General features: G+C 38.0%; 1 protein-coding gene across 11 annotated transcripts in view; it reads left to right on the top strand.

The window, feature by feature from the left end:
- Nucleotides 1-12,891, top strand: part of Cit (citron rho-interacting serine/threonine kinase) — a 168,352-nt gene that overhangs the window by 33,177 nt on the left and 122,284 nt on the right. For all 11 annotated transcript variants that reach the window (XM_010604064.3, XM_010604065.3, XM_010604068.2 and 8 more), the window contains exons 6-9: nucleotides 1,989-2,131; nucleotides 3,285-3,378; nucleotides 9,442-9,645; nucleotides 11,184-11,337. In XM_010604064.3, the coding sequence (XP_010602366.1) occupies nucleotides 1,989-2,131; nucleotides 3,285-3,378; nucleotides 9,442-9,645; nucleotides 11,184-11,337 (595 nt within the window). The remainder of the gene's footprint in view (nucleotides 1-1,988; nucleotides 2,132-3,284; nucleotides 3,379-9,441; nucleotides 9,646-11,183; nucleotides 11,338-12,891) is intronic.

Consider the following 12,891-nt stretch of genomic DNA (forward strand, 5'->3'; position numbering starts at 1 on the left):
TGTGTGAGTTTTTGATATTTCAGACCTTTTTAATGGCAATATATATTTTAAACAGACGTACAAATTAGCATTCACCCACATACCTAGGGCCTGTAGAGAACCAGGTTGGGATGAGTGGGTGAGCTACAGGCAGCCAGGTGGCTCCTGTGGGCTCCTCTGGGGCTGGGACAAGTAACTTACATCTGCTGTAAATTTGGAGGAAATAAAAGTATGAACATTAGGTGTTGTCCCTTCCAGGTGTTGCTCTTGTTAGTTCATAAATTAACTTGTTTTCAGCAGTTGCAGTGGCAACGAACTCTTATCAAATGCAGTTGTCCAGAGTCTGATTGTGTATCTCCAGAGTGTAAGAAGCCATGTGAATGGGGTAGACTCCCAGGTTACAAGGAGCCCTTAGGGAGGATGTCTAAGTTCTTAGCTTCTGCAGGACTATCTGGTTCTGGGTATCTCTGGTGCTAGGTAGACTTCCTGAATCTTTACCGTACCAGCCTGGGGACCATAGGGATTTGTGTGAACTCTCTACATGTGGCTTTTCTAGAGCTTTTTTCTAATTCTGAACGAAAGAACAATGAGTTTGGAGGATAATAGTGATAATTCAAATCCAAGAATTGGCTTCTGGAATGCAATGTTTGGTAGATTTAGTGTTTTCTTTTTTAGACTATATTTAAATCTTGCCTTTTTCCAGAAAAGATTAGATACAATTTAAAAGACAATAGCATAGCAATACAATGGGAAACCAGAGCCAAAGATAGAACTCTGTAGAGTTAACATGGCTACAGCGATGGTCAAAGTGGGTCCTAGCTTCTTTCCAGCTAGAAAGGACCACGCAGTAAAGGGAGGGGAAGGATAGGGATTGAATGGTAGTTGAAGACCTTATGTGGGTGCCAGGTACCCTGTCTAGCACTCTGAAGACCTTGTCTTGCTTAATCCCCACATAATGCTGCAAGGGGATTAGTTTTATCCCAGTTTTACGGAGGATAAAATTGAAAGGCAGAGGTAAATTCTTCAGGTGGAGCCTGAAGCCTCCCTGTTAACTGACCTCAAGGCCATGTGTTGACTCAGGAATATTACACCTGATTATCATCAAAAGAGGGAAAGATTTCAGTTCTTTGGGGTGGAAAAGGTTTTTTTTTTTTAAACTAAGCAAACATTTTTCCTGAGGCTTTATGTTCTTCCAGATTTTTTCTACATACACCAACAAATTAATAATTTTTCTCTTAGAAGAGGATACATTTTATCTTATATAAGATGTCATTTATATTACCATGGACAGTTTTTCACAGTAGTATGAATAGATGAAATCCATTTGCATCATATCCTATTGTTTAGATATATCATAATTTAGCCAGTCTTTTGTGGGTGGGCATTTGAATGATTCTCAGTTTTTTCCTGTTACAAACAATGGTGCAGTGAATGTTTTATTTATGTTTCTCTGCAAACTATGGTAAGCACCTATAAAATAAATCATTAGAAGCAGAATTACTAGGTCAAAGCGTATGTATTCATAGTTAAATTTTTAATCGAGACTCAGTTGCCTTCCACACTGACTGTAAAAGGCAAAGATTGGATCACATTTATTGCACGCCTCCTGTATCCTGCTGTGTGCTGAGGAGAATGCAAAAAGGATGTAAGAGAGTTTGTTGCCCTCCAGGAATATCCATCTATGCTGTGTGCCTAATCCTAGGGAAAGTCTGGAGTGTCAACGTGGGTGGGTGGGGAGTGGGTGGATTTAATTCAACTTTTCAGACTTGCCTTGCAAACATTGTGCATGGTGTCTGAGACTAGTCTTTCATTATATTGATTCTCTTGGGTAATGGATATAATTTTTGTAGGGCAGGGACCTCATCCTATGTCTTACAATATGTCTCACACATCTTCCTTGCTTTGTGGAGACATTGTAATTATAACACGTCAGGTGGTATTTGAAGATCTAATTGAGGCATTCTCTTCTTCGGGTGTGTGAAAAATTAATAACTTTGGCATTCTTACAGGTCATGGAATATCAGCCTGGAGGGGATTTGCTGTCACTTTTGAATAGATATGAGGACCATTTAGATGAAAATATAATTCAGTTTTACCTAGCTGAACTGATTTTAGCTGTTCACAGTGTTCATCAGATGGGATATGTACATCGGTAAGTGTGACTTCTGAGTAGCATACTGAGAATTTTTCTGTATCATGGAAGAATTGCTGAATTAAATGAATGGATGAATGATTTCAGGATCACAATAATGCTTTGTCCAGTTTTTAGCCCGTCTTCCCTGAAACTGGCTGAAAGTAAACTTTCCAAAATGGTAGACGTTTTAGCTTGCTGTTTAACAGTGAAATAGATCTGGAGTTATAATGTCACATTCTCCAGTAAGATCTATTACTAGCTAATGATGTAGCTAATGGTATCAGGAATTCTTGCATGCTCTCCTTGGGTTCTCTGGTAGACAAACTGAATTTGATTTGCAGAAGGAACTGAGTATCATGTAGGAACAGAAGATCATAGAGTTGTACTTGGTGTTAGCATAACATCCGTGTATTAAATGCTTGAGATAATCAGCTTATAACAGAAAACGATTCTTTGGCTCACAGTTTTGGAGATTTCAGTCCACGGTGAGGCAGCACATGGTGGTGAAAGGTGTGGCAGACTAAAACCACTCACTTTCCTGGTCAGGAAGGTAGAGAGTGAGTGGAAGAGGCCAGTCTCACAGTGCCCTTTGAGGATGCAGTCCCAGTGACCTGAAGTCTTTCCAGTAGACTCCACTTCTTAGATCTTCCACCACCTCCCAATAGTGCCACTGTAGGACTGAGGCAACATTAAGATCCAAAGTGTGGCATACTTCTAACTGTACCTGTTAGTAATTCACCAAGGCGTTCCACAAAATTCTCGATTAGTTGATGTTTCTTCCTGTCCTCATTCATCTGATGTTTTATGTATATCTGAGAATATTGTGAGAATGTAATGATGGCTAGCCTAGGAACTGTAAAATCTAAAATAACACTCAGAAATTACTCAGCACATTTTCACCTTAGTTTTTGTAATGTAAAATGTGTACCTCTAACAGAAATACTCCTTCTAGTAAAATGTATTTGCTTCCTTTCCTTTCTTGTTTCTTCTTCTTTTTAAAAATGTGTTTTGTAAAATATATGCTAGTCATTCATGCCTACCAACAGGGAAAAATCTGTGTAGAAGAATACATAAACCAAATTCTTGGTGAAATTGGGATCCTAGCAGAACAATCACTTGCTGATTGGCATGGAGAAGATAACACTAATCCAGGGTCTTGATTTGCTTACAGAGACATCAAGCCTGAGAATGTTCTCATTGACCGAACGGGACACATCAAGCTGGTGGATTTTGGATCAGTTGCTAAAATGAATTCAAATAAAATGGTAACAAATGGAATAAAGTAGCTTAGTAGAAGTTTTACTAAAAAACATTGTTTGGTCTTTATAAATTTGGGAAACATAGGCTGTAATGTTGAACAACATTTTGGAGACTCCATCTGCCTCTGTGTGACTCCTTGAGAGACAAGGGTGGGGATGGAGATCCAAAGCTATTTTCAGATCTTAGCTCCCTTTTATGTACAATACCTTGGCTTTTTTTTTTTTTGGTATCAGAGATTGAACTCAGGACCTTACATTTGCAAGACAGGCAGTGGCACCACTGAGCTAAATCCCCAGCCCATAAGGTATAATACCTGCTAGTATCCATAAAACATCTTTAGAAACATTCTTACAGTTTGATTAAAAAGAAAGAAAAATGTTTTTTTCCCCTTCATTTATCTTGCCTCTTAGAAAAATGGTCTTATCTCTTTCACATTAAAATATTTTGATGAAAGGTAACCTCCTTTTTCTCAACTCCTCTATTTCCTATGCAGGAAAATTGAAATTAATCACTAGAGCATTTGAGCTAAATATCCTTAAGTGTCAAGAATCACCGCTCAAAATATCATTTTCTTTTTAAGTCTTGGACTTTTGGTAAAAATTAAGCTGTATTCCATATGCTAATTAGTAAGGCAGGAAAGAAGCTATTAAGATCAAGAGTTGGAGCACTTTAGGAAAAGGATGACAAAGTAAAAAACATTAGAGTTAAAAATCCTCTAATAAGATTGGTTTGTACTAAAATGTAAATTTTGAGGTTAACTATGCACAAAAAGATAGGTCTGAGAGGAGGTTGACTTAGGTTTTAAGACTAATTTCACTTGGTGACCTCGACAAATCCTTATGAACTTGGCCTTTTATTCTTTTTCTAGAAAATACTGATTCTGCTTAAAATGCACAAATTAAGTTACAGAAGCTGCTCTCCAAAATGTCTCCTAGGTCTCAGAGTTAAGTCTTTATATAAAGGACAATAAATAAAATTGTCTTTAGCCTCAATTTCCTTGGAGGGAAGGTGGGTATTAGGTTGATATTAGGAAAAGGCTTAGCATTCCATCAACTCTTTGCCCTTCAGTTCAGTATATCTGGCCTCTGTGTTCTGCAGGCCTGAGGCCTACTTTAGATAAATTACTTGGTGTTCACGCCCTTGGAAAAACAGGCTCTCTACACTGTACAAAGTCAGGATTTCTCAGTTTTAGCGCTATTCTTTTTTCAGGTAATCTTTTAATCTATTCACCTAATCGTCCCTTTGAGAATTAGACTATAGAGTCAAAGCACTTCATGTTTTTAAAGTTATGTACAGAAACTTGTAGTATAGCTCAGTAGTAGTGCATGTGGTTAGAATGGGTGAGGCCCTGGGTTCAATCTCTAGCTCTACCCACGAGCCCTTTAAAAAAATTATGTAGTGGTCAGAAACAATGAAAATTTAGGTACAATAATTTAGTGGAATAAAGCACAAGAGGAAAATAACACAAAACTTTATCCCCTAGAATTAAAAAACATGCATTGCATTAGTGACATTAATAAACACATGTATTTAGATACACATTTAGCATAGTATATAGTCTGACAGTATAACCTTAGCACTATGGCTCTTTTGATCTGGATGAACCTTGTGGGAAGCTGTTCTATGTATGATAGGATATTTACCTTCCTCCCTAATCTCTGTCCACTAAATCCACTCCATCCCATGGCAACCAACAATGTCTACAGATACTGCCAAATATCCCCTTGGGTGTGGGGAGCACAATCACCATGGGTTGAAAATGCTTACAGTAGATTGAGAAGCATCAGAAAGCTAATTAATTAGAGCCAACAGTATGTGTTGCAACTAAGAAAACCTATTCAGGAGACTACATTCAAGGCCCCCAGTTACTGCTTGGGAAATAAATGAGAATTAAGAGTAAGGCCCTATCTCCATATCTGGAGTCACCCTCTTTGGAGCCCTTAGTGGAGAGTCAGGGCTCTTATTTACATCAAGTTTCTGCCTTTCAATACCTCAAACTGCATTTCTCAGTTCCTCTCACTGTAGTAACCTTTACTCCAGGCAGGGACCTCTGAGAGGCACTCAGGTTTATTTGCAGCTCAAGGCTGAACCTCTTAATTATTTTGGTCAAGGAGATATGCCACTCAGCTCAAGAATATCATACTTCTTTGTCCTTGTGTTTTTTAGGACCAGAATGTGACAAGCAGATGAAGAATTTTTGGCATTGTTTTAAATGTAACCCTCTTGCCTCAGCCTCCTGAGTAGCTAGGATTATAAGTGTGCCCCAGCATTTTCTTTTGTTTTCTAATTTTTTTTTTTTTGGTACCAGGGATCGATCTTGGGACCTTGCACTTGCAAAGCAGGTGGCAGCACCGCTGATCTAAATCCCCAGCCCTTTTTTCTATTTTTGATGGTGGAAGTTTTTGGATTTTTTTGGTGGAAGGTTAAATAGATATTTTCATTGAATAGAATACCCTTTGAATGGAATTATTTACCTAAAATGTTCGATACATGTTTTCTGTACTGAAAATATGGTATATAATATTATTCATACTTATTGAAATTACTATATGCCATGCAAAAATCCATAACCCTCTTCCCTACCACTTCCAAATGGTATCATTGTGTTTTGGATATTTGTAGTTTCTTCTCTGCCCGTAGTCTTATCTCACACTTCTTATTCAGCAATGTAGCTTTGGAGTATTAAATGTTAGTCAATAGGATCAGGGGCCTCGTGACCATAGACCTGCTGTGTGACTTAGGTCCTCCTCTTCACGGTTTTAGAATCTCAAAAAATAACAAACAGCTAACCTATCTCATTGGGTTCTATTGAAACCAGTTATAAGGAGATTTTAAGTGAAGTGCATTATAGCATGTTAAGTGATAACCAGCCCTATTTAGCAGTAGGACACCTGTGTAGACCAGTGGCCTTTTCAGATTTCTGTAGTAATGAAAGGACTTGATTTCTTTTCCACAAGTGGAGCAGCATAGTGAGAATTGTTTTCCTCTAGTTCTGCATGTGTGTGTTTGTGTCCTGATGAGCTAGTTGGGGAAAATTAGGTTCAAGTAGTTTTTATATTTACCATTTTATTGAAAGCAGTTGGGAGGAAGAAGACAATGCTTTTCTTATTTTCTTCATTTGTTTTTTGTTTGTAAAAGAATTTGCTAAATTAATCCTTTCCTTTTTCTTTTCCTTCCTCCCCTGCTTTCTTTTCATTTCTGCTTATTTTCCAAAATATGGCAGACTTTCCTGCCGTTATCTTACTATCTTCTGCTAAACTGGCTTGTTTTCCCTGCCAAATAGAGTGAAAATTAACCAAGTTGTAATTCTGGGGTCCTGTTAGTGTGCTACAGGGAGGTGAGGCTCATGGTACATGTTAATTTTCAACTTCTCACCCAGATTAGCTGGCTGAATTGCCACCAGAGGAGAGTGAAAGCATATTGCAGACTCCTTATCAGGACACGTAAGATTACACGCTGAACAGGTTTAATGTACTTGGAGGTCAGTGACTAATGGGAACTTGCTTGCTAGTAAGCACGATAGTAGGAATTATACAGAGAGCAAGCCAGTGGCTATTTTTCCTTTCATAGCTAATACAAATTAATAATGACAATTAGAAGCCTAGAAGGTTATTGGACATTTGTGTATATGATTACACATCTATGATGAGGCAAGAACAGTTGGGGAGTTATCTGACTCTGACAAGTCTAATCATTAGTTTGAAAATGAGGCACTGCAATTTATACTCTTTGGCTGGGACACCTTGTTAAACAATTCAGTCAAGTTCAATGCTAGATGTGAACAAATGACTGTGTCTGGTCAACTGCAAACAATGAGACCTAAATATTCCAGAACAGTCTATGTAGAAATAAAATAAAATCCAGCCAGGACAAATGGTACATAGTTGACAATTGTGTGGTTCGAGCCCTGCAAGGTAATTAGGCACTTAATCAACAAGGGTAAGCATTTAATCAACAATACAGTGATATTATTGTTACTTAGTTCAGCCAAATGTTTTATTAAAGGATATAAAAGGATGTCTGTTGCTCATTTGTCAGTACTATGGTTTGTTCCAAGCCCCATAGTTTAATCCTCATCCCTTACTGAGCTTATTAACATTTTCATTCATGTTAAACTCAGAATTCCTGACATCAAGGCATCCCCTTGGCTTAAGATACTTTCTCTTTCTCAAGCTTAAGTCACCCATGGTTCTGTAATATTCTGTCTTGACCAAATATTTTCTCCTTTGCCCTTACTTTTTTCCTTCAATACAGGACTGTTTGTGGGTTTCTTGGATGATGTGATTGCTCAGCTTTCCAGAGTAGGGGCTAATAGTGGAAATTCTGTTGCCTAGAACAGTGGGTGGTCACTGACTGTCAGGAATGGTACCGTCATACTGCTTTCTGGGTTTAATGGGAGGAAAACCTACACCAGAGTGTGGCCCTGAGGAGCAGAGTAACAAGAGAAGGAATGGGAGAATTTTAGTAATATTTATATATTCCTATATTATACACACACATAGACATACACAGACATGTATAGATGTAAATAATAAGAGAGAGGAAATGGGCGAATTATCAGAAATCTCATATCCTACAATAAGAAGGTCTTCGGCAGAGGAAAAGACAAGCTTAAAGATAGAGGAATGGAAGAGTTTTGTTCAGCCCTAACTAGGAAAAGGAGATCTCATAGTGTCTTCTCCAAACATTCTCTTTTCTTTCAATACCCAATGAAATCAAAGCAGAGCAGATTTACTTTTTTTGATATAAAGTCCAGCCTTAAAGGTCTGTGGTCAGGCTCCTCAAATCTCTGGGCTCAGTAAGGGGACTAACATTCTTTAATGAAGAAAGGTTCTTTTGTACCATGGAACTGCTAACTTGTGAAAAGCCCATATTTGATGTGGGATTATGGGAAAACTAGGCAACATAGTGTATGACTGTATTCAGGGCTTATTTTGATAGCGAGAAAGGTTAGACAGGAAATCCTTATACTTCAAACTTCATGGATGAGTAAAACTTAGCAAAACTGGGCAAGGTGATACACATCTGAAATCCCAGCTACTCAGGAGGCTGAGCAAGGAGGATCATAAGTTCAATGCCGGCCTGGATCCCCAAGACCCTAGCTCAAACTAAAGGGATTAGCGTGCAGGTCAGTGGTAGAGTGCTTGCCTAGGATGTATGAGGCCCTGGGTTCAATCCCTAATACCACAAAACAGATATTTTTGAAGACCAAAGTGGTTGTCCATTTACTGAGTTCTCTAATAAGGGGACAGAGTCAAGGATTGAAAAGCCAATTCTTTCATTAGCATTATTTCAAGAAACAAAGTCTAAATGCTAAGAGAGTTACAAGGACAAATTCTCAGAAAAAAAAAAAGACATTTCTTTCAGCAGAATTCCTTTAGCTTTGTTGAAAGCCCCCCTACATTGTCCTAGACTGTCTTTGCCAAGGTCAGCACTCGGGCGCCAATGGTTGGAGGGCCCTAGGTTTCTGGACAGTGGGGAGGGATCATAAGAACAGGAGTTGGAAGTGAGGAAAATGAGCTCATTAAACTCGGTCCTAGGTGGAAGTAATTTGTCACGTTGTGCCCTGCAGGTGGGCTGAAATAGAAATGTGGATTTCAGAAGCAATTTTCCAGTTTTTAAAAACTTGACATACAACATGCATTTACAGTATTGTATTCTCAGCTAGCAGCTGCTTGTTTGTAATAAGTTGATCTTATAGATTGATCTGTGGGGTTTATTATCATTTAACTTTTTTCTTAAGTAACAGAAGTTCTACTACATCAGTAACTTGTTTGGTGGAACACGTCTTTCATTCTAACCATGTACCCAACTCTCATTGGTATAATAACCAAAGGGTGGGTATCATCAATAAATCTTACACCCCTTTGCCTTTGGATTGGATTATGCACTTAAAAAAAAATTAGTAAAGCATTTGCATTTGGTGATATATGCCACTCAACAGAAGATTTAAGTGCCTGGGAGAACAGTAATCAGTGGCAAATCAGCCTGTGTCTGATGTGGCTGTTGGCAATCTACTTGAGGATAATTGAAAGTTTGCTGTATTTGCTTTATTTATGGGTTTCTAGGTGAATGCCAAGCTCCCAATTGGAACCCCAGATTATATGGCTCCTGAGGTGCTGACTGTGATGAACGGGGATGGAAGAGCCGTCTATGGCCTTGACTGTGACTGGTGGTCAGTGGGGGTTATTGCTTACGAAATGGGTTATGGGAGGACCCCGTTCACCGAGGGAACCTCTGCCAGGACCTTCAATAATATCATGAATTTCCAGGTAAAGGATCATTAGATTTGGAAGTAATCCTGAGAAATGTCATTTAAAAATTGTGCAATTGAACATTTGTGTGTAAACCAGCATGGCACTCACTCTGTGCCAAAAGCTGCCCTAAGTGCTTTGCTAATTATAGTTCATTGATTCTCAGCTGCCAGTAATTGTAAGATTACATCATTATTTTATGTACCACTGAAAAAGAAAAACTGCTGCCAATTAATCTACATGTTCATTGATTATAAAATGCATCCTGATTTCTCTACTGTTAAATGTGAATCTTAGAACTGATGAAATGTAGTTTACTTGTTTAGTTCATCTTCCAAAAAACCTTGTGAGCTACCTGGTATTGTGATTATTATTATTTTTATTTATAGTGAAGAGACTAAGCAAAAAGAGATTAAGAAATTTCCCCAAAATAATAGTTCATGCTCTTTATTTTATGCTGTAGCACTTCTTAGCACTATCAGATAGGGTGTAGGTCAATGATAGAGCACTTGCCTAGCATACAAGAGGCCCTGGGTTTCATCTGCAGCACTGAAAAAAAACCCTAGACAAACAAACAAACAAAACAACAAAAAAACCAGTGGAACAAAACAAAATAAAACAAAAAAAAAGATTTCCTGATCACCATACTTTTCACTATATTTAACCCATTTCTTAAAGATGTAATAAATATCTATGTATTTTTTAGTTTCCAAAAGTAAAAAGAGCCAGGCGTGTTGGTGCATGCCTGTAATCCCAGCACTGAGGAGGCTGAAACAAGAGGATTGCCATGAGTTTGAGGCCAGCCTGAACTACATAGTGAGACCCTGTCTCTGTCACATGTACACACACACAAAACCCAAAAGGAAAAAGAATTTGTTTCCTTTTTCTGGAATAGTTAATATGTATATATTTTTAATGCAGCATATGTTGTTATTTTTGAGTCTCCTCTTGAGTTGAAGTTTCTCCTTAGATGACTCTTGGGACTGGTTTATTTCCTTCATTTCACCTGGCTCATTGAATAATTTAATCACAAGTGAACCATAGCGGGTTTTATCTATTAAATACAGTAGCAGGTTAACAGTGAGCAAGAAGGAGGCCCTTGCTGCCTTCTTTCTCCGTCATCACTCAGAAACCACACTGCACTGTGTCAGTGCAAAAATAGGCCCAGAGAGAGCATGGAGAAGAGGGAAACAGGGCAGGAAAGGTAGCCAGAGAAGGCCTGTGGGTGGGGAAGGAGTTCTAGGTTGAAAGAACAGCGTGGTATGTTCGGGGAGTTTTAAATAGCTCATTATTGTTGGACAGTAAAGAGAGAGATGGGAATTGTGCAAAGTGAGATGGGAAGAGAGAAGCAAAGGTCAAAGGAGCTAGGTCTATTGATGTGAACAGGCCACTTATTTTGGGAACACGCTTTTGGTCCAAAGTTAAGAGGGCACGGAACTTCTTTCTTTGTTAAAAAGAAAAGAAAAAAAAAACTTTATGAGAAATATTTTCTTAACTTTGGGACATGAGAAACTGAATCACTGCTAGGAAAATAATTATTGTGCTTTTTGGAACAGCGGTTTTTGAAGTTTCCAGATGACCCAAAAGTTAGCAGTGAATACCTTGATTTGATTCAGAGTTTGTTGTGTGGCCAGAAAGAGAGACTGAAGTTTGAGGGCCTTTGCTGCCATCCTTTTTTCTCTAAGATGGACTGGAATGACATTCGTAACTGTAAGTAGAGCATATTCTTTCGATTTGGGTGTTGGCATTGAGAAATAGCTTAGTGATCTGAAATTAAACTAGTCTAAAGAATGTAGTACAAATTATATAAATAAAAATTTTAATTATGTGCAGGAGTTGCTGTCTTTGAGTAATAATTTTGCTTTAAAATTGTTTGCATAGAACTGAGTCATTTATCAAACTCTGTTTCTGTGGTCTTTAGAATATTATTTTGCAGTAAGTTGGAGGCATAGATTGTTAGAGTTCAGAGGTTGACCCTTTGTTTGACAGTTTCCTTTAAGAGGAAGCGTGGACTTAGTTATTTCATTCACAGGTTAAGAAAAAGATTCCAAGACTAGGCAACATGCCCAGGTTGCTTTGCTAATGGCTGAACCTACAGTGAAACCATAAACACCTTGCTGGGTTCATTTGTTTCCCTCTGTAATATTTGTTTTTGCTTATAAACATGTAAAATCTATAATGTTTATGTACAATGGATTCATTCATACATCGCTTTATAATCAGTGCAAACTGAATTAATTCATTAAAAACAAAGAACTGAGTTATTGTCAACAAAAACTGAAAAGCTTGCTATTTACAAATTGGTAATTTTTCTGAAAGATTTTTTTTCCATTCTTAGATGTGTTGCTGACTGAATATGATCTAATCCCCTGACCCAAAGGTCAGCATAGATTACAGCCGACAGCAAAGCAGTTGGCCTGTTTGAGTGTTTTATTTTTGGTGATGAGAGGAGGTAGGGAAATGGAATCTGATTTTAGTTGTCAAAACGAGGCTTCTAATTAGAGCCCTGTTGTAATTACAAGTTGAGCATCCCTAATCCAAAAATCCAAAATGCTCCAAAATCTGAAACTTTTTGAGTGTTGACACAATGCCACAAATGGAAAATTCCACATCTAACTTTGTACGGGGATCGCTTTCAAAACACAGGTACACTAAAAGTATTGTATAAAATTATCCTCTGGCTATGTGTATAAAGTGTACATAAAATATAAATGAATTTTGTGTTTACATGTGGATCCCATCCCCAAGATATCTTATTATATAGATGCAAATATGCTAAAATTTGAAAAAACCTGAAATCCAAAATACTTCTGTTTTCAAGAATTTTGGATGAGGAAGCTCAGCTTATATAACCTCTTGTGCCTCTAACTGGGACATGAAAGTGGTTAGGATACAGTATTGTCCACATGAAGGCCATTTTGATGGTTTCTCTAAATGTTTCTTGACAAGAGTTTTTCTTCTGTATGTTAGCTTTCTGTTGATGTGGCAAACTACCTGAGAAAATCAACTTGAAAGGAGGAAAAATTTATGTTGGCTCATGGTTTCAGGGGTTTCAGCCCATGGTCACTTGGCCTTGTTGCTTTGGGCCTGTGTCGGCGCAGTACATCATGACAGGTGTATGTGGTAGAGGTCTTTTCATTTCATGGTAGTCAAGAAGCAAAAAGAGGGACAGGAAGGAGTTTGGGTACCCATATTCCTTCAAGGGCACACCCCCAATGACCTAACTTTCTTCTAGGCCTCACTTCTTTTTTTTTTTTTTTTTGT

This window comes from Fukomys damarensis, unplaced genomic scaffold (assembly GCF_012274545.1).
Source record: "Fukomys damarensis isolate Sample0158 unplaced genomic scaffold, DMR_v1.0_HiC HiC_scaffold_12, whole genome shotgun sequence".
NCBI classification, from domain to species: domain Eukaryota; kingdom Metazoa; phylum Chordata; class Mammalia; order Rodentia; family Bathyergidae; genus Fukomys; species Fukomys damarensis.